Here is an 8789-nt window from a genome sequence, read left to right as displayed (position 1 = left end):
CCTATAAGGAATAAGGTTATCAGACCTGCAAATAAGTGCATGTCGTTATAGGCTCATTGTTAACTTGAGCTTTTATATAGCGCAATATCCACTAAACGTGCTCAACAGCAACACATAACATGTAAGACGAGACATGACGCCTGTCAGGCGATATTACAAATTTTTGGGACAGAGACAACGCTGTTAACGGCCAGGTACTCATTTTACACCTGAGTACGGTGAGAGAATGTGAGTAAAGAGCCTTCTCCAAGGACTCAACCCAGGACCTTCAGATCCGAAAGCGAGTGTCATACCACTAGACCACATAGCCACACATTGTTGTTATGGAAATACTTTCAAACCAACGCAAAATATTGTCCATTACGTCGTAGGGTCATCATATCAACTCAAGAAAGTGTTCACAATACGCTTCAACAGTCGTAACGTCACTTCCCTCGTAATGACGCATGGTAATTTAGTAACTGGCTCTAAACTATCGGAACAATGGCGGACGCCCTTATGAAATATTTCTCCGACGAGCATGAAAGAGTATCCAGAGGAAGAAAAAAACATTATAAATCTGATCATGTTTTGACTTTTATACATTCTGATCACAAGACATATGAAAAGTTCTAGCCACCATGGAGAATAAAAAGTACAGATTTTCTTTGTTTAGAACCACAATGGCCGCCGTTGCTGGGCGACGTGACATCAGGCTATTGAATCCAACTGTTGACACCTGCGATCCAATGCTTGTATTCCAGTTATCCGGGATTCACTCACTTATTCATCACAGTTCTACTTTGTTGGTTCTATTGATCAAGCGATAGAACATTGGGTATTTTACTTATTCACATACCATCGATAGTAAAACCTGTGTAGTGTGCTATGTCTACCAATCATTGGCGTGGTTATCTAGGGGTCTATTCGCTTTCGGGTCTTTAACTTTGGATGTATCACTCGCATACTTTTTGAATACTTTGTAGTTTTGTTTTCATCTAGCTATAGATTCACTTCGCAATTTGACTGTCAGTCGCTCCAGCTTCACTCACCGAATCTCACTTACAGAGTTGACGTTTCCTTCACGCATGTCTGCTTCATATTCAATCAGTGATTGATTCGGATACTTTTTGAGAGAACACTCTTTTCATAATAATAAAAGATGGATAATGATTTTTTAGAATTGCCATTTTATGGGTATCGTTTCCAATCTAGAACGTGTGTCAATTATAATTTAACCCCAATGTAAATTTCCAGAAGTGGACAAATAAAGTTACTATTATCTTATCTTAAATAACAACAATAATCAAACGGGATGAAAGCTTCATTTAATAAACGATGACAAATAATGTGGACTCATCGGGTTTACTCTTTATTAACAATTTACAAAACAATGGGCTCTTAAAGAGATAAATGGAGAGCTGTCAATGCTGCCCAAAACATATGGCGCCAAACACAAACAAATAAAAACAACACGACAACAATAAAACACAACAAAAATAATAGATAAGAATAATAGATATAATTAATTTATAAAAATAAAAGAAAAATAATCCCGATTATGATTCAAGGGATGTAATTCATGAAAATACCCGCCTTCAATTTAAGAGGCAATTTATCCCAGAGTTACTCTTGACAAATTAGTGTTAAATTTATATTATCTGTCAAAGAGTGAATTACGGAACGGATGGATTGTCTGAAGTATGGGGCAGTTAAATCACTTTTAAATTTATTATTGAATGGCTTTTAAAGGTTTGCAAGCAAAACGTTCGATTTTTATGGACAGTTGATATTTTTACCTCACAATTATACATTTCATATTGTTTACCAAGCTTAAACATGATGTGTTCTGATAGTTAGGTCCACGAAAAGCATGTTTGATCAAAGGAACATCACTACAGTGTGTATTTTTCTCTCTGGTGAGCTATTTAAAATCTTACTAAACAGATACAAAACTTCTGGTTGGGATTTCACTCGAAATCGAATTTTTGTTTTTTTTCATGGATTATTTCCCTTTGATCACTCAGGCTATTTAGGTCGATCCTGGGTGCAGTCGTGATTCTTACCTCAATTGGCAAGTAAAAAAATTCTAAGTTCTTGAAAAATGAATTTACTCTAATTTTTGTTATTTATGTACGGATTTTCAAAATTTAAAAAGTGTTTTTCATGACTATCAGAGTGCTTTATGAATATAGTAAGAAAAATCCATTTTAAAATTCATAAATTGTCTCTTGTGGTACCTATTGTAATTGTTCTGTTTCACGTCGTCCTTTCTAGCTTTATTTACTACCCTTGTTAACAACAACGACACACTTTCCTCATGTTTCGCCGAGGTCAAGTCGACCATCTTGAATTACTCGAAATTCACTAGCTATCCATTTAAAACTTAAACTTCACGATTCACAAGAATATAATAATCAAAAGTCCTTGTACCGTCAAATTTGGTAAGTTTCCCTCGGGGGATACTTTGCCTCTGTGAAATTGGGGCATTTTTCACAATCTCAGCTTTGTTGCAGTTATTTCACCAGTTAAAAGACTTGAATTTTTATCAAAGGAAATAATTGCCACAAAACTAAATCTCTTGTTGGTCCAAAATTCAAGAGGCAAAGTTTCCCCTTTAGGAAAAGATACCCCAGTTGACGGTATCCTAGGTTTTTGGCACCAATTATGTAGATTAGGAATAATTACAATCGACTCGATATTGAACAATAAAGAACAACTTTAATTTAAATAAAACATTTTGCTTCCTCAAGCATTTCTATTACATATTCCGTTATCGTCATTCTCTCCCTCTTACCAACTGATCATTCTCTCTCTCTCTCTCTCTCTCTCTCTCTCTCTCTCTTTCTCTCTCTCTCTCTCTCTCTCTCTCTCTGTGTCTCTCTCTCTCTCTCTCTCTCTCGCCAATTACACACTCTAATCACACATCGGACACTCACTCATACAGACAACGTTGACCATAATAGTGAACAAATTTAACAACAGATTACAAATTCTATTATAGGGAAAAGCAATCAAAGGAAAGATGGACTGATTATGTAGCAACCCATTCCTCTTCTCTTTCCTACTCAAAGAGAGAAATAAAGTCTAACATTTAAATATAAAACTAATAAGAAGGTATTGGGATGGTCACAAGAATAGAAATGTAGGGTTTAGATATGCCAAAGATTAAAAGAATTAAGACATGGAGATTAGTAGACTAGCTAAAATAGTGAAGAAAATAAGTGGTTACTCAAAACACATATTCAAACAAGGATGAGAACAGAAAGCTGCAGGAAGATACAGTAAGAAGTGGCCTCCTATAGCCAAGAGACCATTATTTAAAATAACGTAATGAAAACAAAATCATATTAAAAATGTATTTAACTGAACTGGCTTGGACGCCTATGAGTCAAACCAAAATAGACCAAAAGGTGAAAGAATAATCATTTAAACATGTGACATATAATCTCAAAACGGTATTATGCCAGGACTAACCTGGTATTTAGAATTTAATTTTTACAGTAAAATAAAAGCTGACTAACTCTGACTTTAGTCAAGGATTTCATGTGAGCCGACTAAGCAAGTCCCAGACTAAAATCACGACAGCTTCGGACTAAGTTTGGCCAAGTTTTAGTCATTTGCTGAGACAGGACCTCAAGTTTTAGTCTGAGTACAGTTACTAGGATACATCATAGCGCTGACAAGATAGCAGCTATTTTTAGATTGAGCGCTTCGATTCCGAAGGAAAATACTTCGGTTACGAATGACAGACGCAAAAAGTGTCCTGTTGCTATTGGACACTGGCTTTTTTAAAAAAAAAAAAGATAAATGCAGATCGTCGAAAGTACTTATTTTTGTGAGTAAAACCTAAAAATAAAACTGAATCTAATTGGCTCGCGATTTGGGAGTGTACGGAATTTTGAAATGAAGGGTTTGCATAAATGAACAACCAAAATAAAATTGATTAGAAAGTAGGTATAGTCCTCGTTCATGAAAACGGAAACAGGCCCAGGAATTGAAACCGAGGCGGTTTGACCATTTCAAGCCGATGTAGAGGAGGCGGGTTGCAATTCAACACCTTTGTTTGTGGCATCGTAAAGAGCATTGTCAAAACCACCGTCCGTTGTGTTGCTGCGGGTCTTGTGTCTTTTGAAGAGGAGGACACCGATGATAACAAAAGCAAGGAAACACACAATCCCTACAACGATGCTTGCAATTTCAGATGTTCCCAAACCTGGAAAGATCGATTATATTTTGGTCTTACGGTACAATAAATTGTTTTTGAGAGGTTTAGGATGCTAACACATCTACTCAGTCAGCAACATCCACAAAAAAAAAAACAAACAAACCAAAAAAACAAAAAAAAACAAAACCCCCCCCCCAAAAAAACAACAACAAAACTGATGGGATTGTCAAAAGATTGTAGATATGCTGGTAAAAGGACACATGAAAAAGTAAGACAAAGTGATTATCTACAACAACTAGATTCTAAGAGTAATCTATCCACGTGTGAAATCTGAGACAACCTAAAAGCCTCACCCAGACACAAGCACAATATCCCACTTAGCAAGACAGATACAATTAATTTCTTTAAAAATGTATATTATTTTTAAAATCTTTGGGCTGTAAAAAGTATTTTAAAAAAAAACAAAAAACTTTAATATGGGAACATTTCAGACTTAAAAACCACCAGTCAGCAACACCAAAAAATTACTTTACAAAAAACCCAGATGGGAGAAAAGGTCTCTGAATATCTAGTCAACATAAAAGATGGTTAACTGTTAACTTTTTTTTTGCTTATTATATTGCTGTGGAAGAGTTTTGGAGCCCAAACATTCCGTGATAAATAAGCCTGTTCTTTATTGAAGTTGTTGTATTCATGTTTGTTCAATGTGTTTTACAAAATATCATATGAAAATCTAATAGACATTGACTTTTTAACAGAGAGATGATGATTCACAAGGAAAGGAAAAAAAAATGACCAATACATTTGACTGTCTCCCGCTTTTCTAAAGTAGATCCCAAACAAGTGACCACATTCCAGGACAAAGACAGAAAGCAATCTGGAAAGGGTGATGATGATGATGATGATGATGATGATGATGATGATGATGATGATGATGATGATGAAGATGATTATGATGAAGATGATAATGATGATGATGATGATGATGATGATGATGATGATGATGATGATGATGATGATGATGATGATGATCACATACTTGCAGAATTGTTAGTCTGTTTAGAATGACTTGGGTTTCCAGGTGGTAAATGAGTCACCGTATTTGATTTCCTGGGAGATGTAGATTTCCTGGGTTGTTTTGAAGACATTGCAACTACCGGGAATAAAAAGATAAAGAATAAAAGGATTTTTAAAGGAATAAATTTCTTAGATCGCTCAAATCTAAATCTACATTTTAAAAAAGACAAACACATGGAAGACTGCCCCTTAAAGATGCATCTTTGTTGTCATTTCAAATGCCAAACATGATATCTAATCGAAATATTGATGGAAAATACAAGTAGTTGAGTATCTGCTTTTAATTGGATTATTTCAAAGTTTTCTCTAAGAGAATTAAGTTTTAAAAATTGTTGTATTTAATTCTAAAGCTTTTTTACAGCATTTCATGATACATCTCCATGTACATTTAAGAATTGTTCAATCCTTACTTACTGATAAACCCCGTTTACATTTGACCATATATTTTTATGACTAAGTATTTGGATGTACATATATTGTATTAATATTATATTAGAATATTATGTTAACCCTAAATATACAGAAAGATTGGGGGAAATATCTTTTGGTTTTGTAGGCTTTTTGAAATTTCCAATCCACAGAAGACTTCAATGTTTTAAATCATATTTCAAGACCCATTTTTTAAATAAAAAAACAATACACAATAAGCTTTCCCTCCCATCTCTGCACACCATAAAATTGTGTTTTCCTAGCAAAGAGATAGAAAGACTTGCCCATTCACATACACAAAACCAAAATCTTTTCTACATCAAGAGGCAAACAGGCTTAAATCATAAGGCTATAATAGGGAATGCGATTAGTGGAAGAGTAGCGTCCCTTGATTGCAAGTCACGAGCGGAAAAGTTATTAGAGAGAGAACGTCTTGTTGGTTGTGCGGCATGAGACACTTCGCCGAAAGCGAGGACGAGAGAGACGCATGCGCAAAACCATTTTGACGTTCTCTCTGTAAGGTGACGTCCAATCAAGGGACGCTACTCTTCCGCTAATCTCATTCCCTATAGACTGCTTTATAACTTTAAAATGCCTTCACCCTTGAATGCTCATGTTCTATGCTTGTAACAGTGCAGAAAAAGTTAACATAACAAGACATACTTTTGTGAGGAACATAAACAGTAGATTCTCCGAACTATCTAGCAACCTCTGTCGTGCAGAGAAAAAAACAATTGAGTAAAAGCATTTTCCAAGGACTTAAATTTGCGCTATCCAGAGTGGGATTCCGGGACCAATAGGGAATGCAATGTCACAAAGCTGGTGACACCTACACCATCTAAAAATGTAACCAGACTATTGCCAGTCCTGCAATGCGACGACAAGGGGAACTACTACAAGACAACTATTTGTGGTCTCTGAATAGAGGAGACAAAATATTAACTCGAAATATCAGGTCATTTTATTGAATAAGAGAAATAGCCAAATGATCAATTAACCAGTAAATTATTGACCAATCAAAACACAGGATTTATGACACACTTTGAAGCCTACTGGAACAAACATAGCTCAAAGTGCTTTCCAAAGAGTCCATGACCAACAGCAACATGTAAACACGTAGAACCAGACATGACGCCTGTTAGGCGATATAACAAATATTTCAACAGAGAAAACACTGTTAACGACAAGGTACCTTACTCATTTTCAGCGACGTGGCATGCTTACAGTTTAAAGTGGTGCCAGACGAAAATGACTTACACATGCTACATGTGTAAATATAAAAGAAAGAAATAAAAAACTTACATACTTGTAAAGTAAATTTGCATGGTGATGTTTCTATTCCTGCAAATCTTTTCAATAGTTTGTTTATATAAATCACGAACGAATAAATTGATTGGAGTTTGGACACTGAGGGAAATGGCTAAAGGGACACATGCAGACATTGAATGTCAATCGAACAAAGGGTAATTTCAAAACTTACAAAGCGTAAGAATGTAAACAGCCCATGGCCTATTAAAAGAGTACTGTAGTTACGTCATGAAACAGCTCCATTCCACTTCGGAAATCAAACATGACACCATACAAGATATCTCTCTCTCTCTCTCTCTCTCTCTCTCGCTCTCTCTCTCTCTCTATCTATCTATCTATCTATCTATCTATCTATCTATCTATCTATCTATCTACCTATCTCTCTCTCTCTCTCTCTCTCTCTCTCTCTCTCTCTCTCTCTGTGTGTGTGTGTGTGTGTGTGTATGTGAGATGAACGCGCAAGCACACACACACACACACACACACACACACACACACACACACACAAAGTCATATTCACGCGAAGATCATGCATTTAGCATATAGCATCACTCTCAAGAAATGTTTGACTTAACTCGTTCACATTCCTTCATATCAATTTTTGCAGCAATAATAATAATGATAATGATGATGATGATGATGATGATGATGATGATGATGATGATGATAATGATAATGATAATAATAATAATAATAATAATAATAATAATAATAATAATAATAATAATAATAATAATATAATAATAATAATAATAATAATAATAATAATAATAAATTAATATATACAATAATCACGACACAGAGAGAGAAACAAATGAACTTGTTAATAATCGTGATTTCGATAATAATATAGATTGTCGAAGTTACCATACTATGACTATGACGTAAATGACCAACATTAGCTATTTTTCCCCAGTCCAACAGAGTTGGAGCAAAAATTTTTCGGCACCTGAGGCGGGTTTTTTCTCGTATGTGAAGATGGTAAAAATTCGAGCCATTTTCTCAGGTATTCAATGTAGCAACATTATAGTACATTATAGTAATAGCCTTAAATGGTGCCAGAAAAAATCCGCTCCTTGCAATTGTTTGAGTGGGGAAATCCAGTCACTCGCTCAGCCATGGTACACAGTCGCTGACAGTCATCAACGGACTGTGTGAATCGGGAGAAAAGCGTGGATAGAAGGCGTTGTGACAGAAAGGGAGCCTGTTTCGCACTGTTGATAAAAGGCGATATATACCATTTCTCAGTTTTATATATTTAAAAAAATGCTGTTATCCATTTTTAAAACATGGATGTGGTGCCAGGCACCATTTGAAACAATAGAGCCACGCCCCTGCTCATTTTACACGTGAGAACGGCGAGAGAATGTGAGTAAAGAGGCTTTTCCAAGGACTCAACTATGCGCCATGCGAGGAGGGAACCCAGAACCAACGATTAAACCTCATAGCCCCACAGACCACATAGCCACTCAATAACTAGACCACTATTTAAATGTGCGACATCCATGTCTATATAATTTTAATTCATTAAAAAAATAGAATTATCTTATACAAATGTTATAGTCAACTTATTAGAATCAAATATTAAAACGAATTAAAATTATTTACCCTTATTTGATGAAGTGGTGGCGGCGGTAGATGGTGTTGATAAGGGAGCTGTGGAGAAATATAAAGATGAATTGGATGATACACTGATTATGCTGTCCATGAAATTTAAGCGAGGTCATTTAAAGTCAACTTACTAGAATCAAATATTAAAACGAAGTAAAATGATTTACCCTTACTTGATGAAGTGGTTGCGGCGGTAGATGGTGTTGATAAGGGAACT

At 35.4% G+C, this 8789-nt stretch overlaps 1 protein-coding gene across 2 annotated transcripts in view; it reads right to left on the bottom strand.

Annotated features, from left to right (window-relative positions):
- Nucleotides 1–2680: 2680 nt before the first annotated feature.
- The window catches only part of LOC144957754 (macrophage mannose receptor 1-like), a 96873-nt gene continuing 90764 nt past the window's right edge, over nucleotides 2681–8789 (bottom strand). Inside the window, exons 40-43 of one of the 2 annotated variants that reach the window (XM_078889149.1) lie at nucleotides 8740–8787; nucleotides 8570–8617; nucleotides 5187–5300; nucleotides 2681–4195 (exon numbers count right to left, since the gene is read on the bottom strand). In XM_078889149.1, coding sequence (XP_078745275.1) covers nucleotides 4002–4195; nucleotides 5187–5300; nucleotides 8570–8617; nucleotides 8740–8787 — 404 coding nt within the window. In that variant the 3' untranslated portion in view covers nucleotides 2681–4001. The remainder of the gene's footprint in view (nucleotides 4196–5186; nucleotides 5301–8569; nucleotides 8618–8739; nucleotides 8788–8789) is intronic. The other variant, XM_078889150.1, reaches the window with a different exon arrangement.

The sequence above is a fragment of the Berghia stephanieae genome, chromosome 12, assembly GCF_034508935.2.
Source record: "Berghia stephanieae isolate SIO BIC M18660-M18661 chromosome 12, UCSD_Bste_1.3, whole genome shotgun sequence".
In the NCBI taxonomy this organism is placed as follows: Eukaryota; Metazoa; Mollusca; class Gastropoda; order Nudibranchia; family Aeolidiidae; genus Berghia; species Berghia stephanieae.
This window is presented reverse-complemented; position numbering and strand designations above follow the sequence as displayed.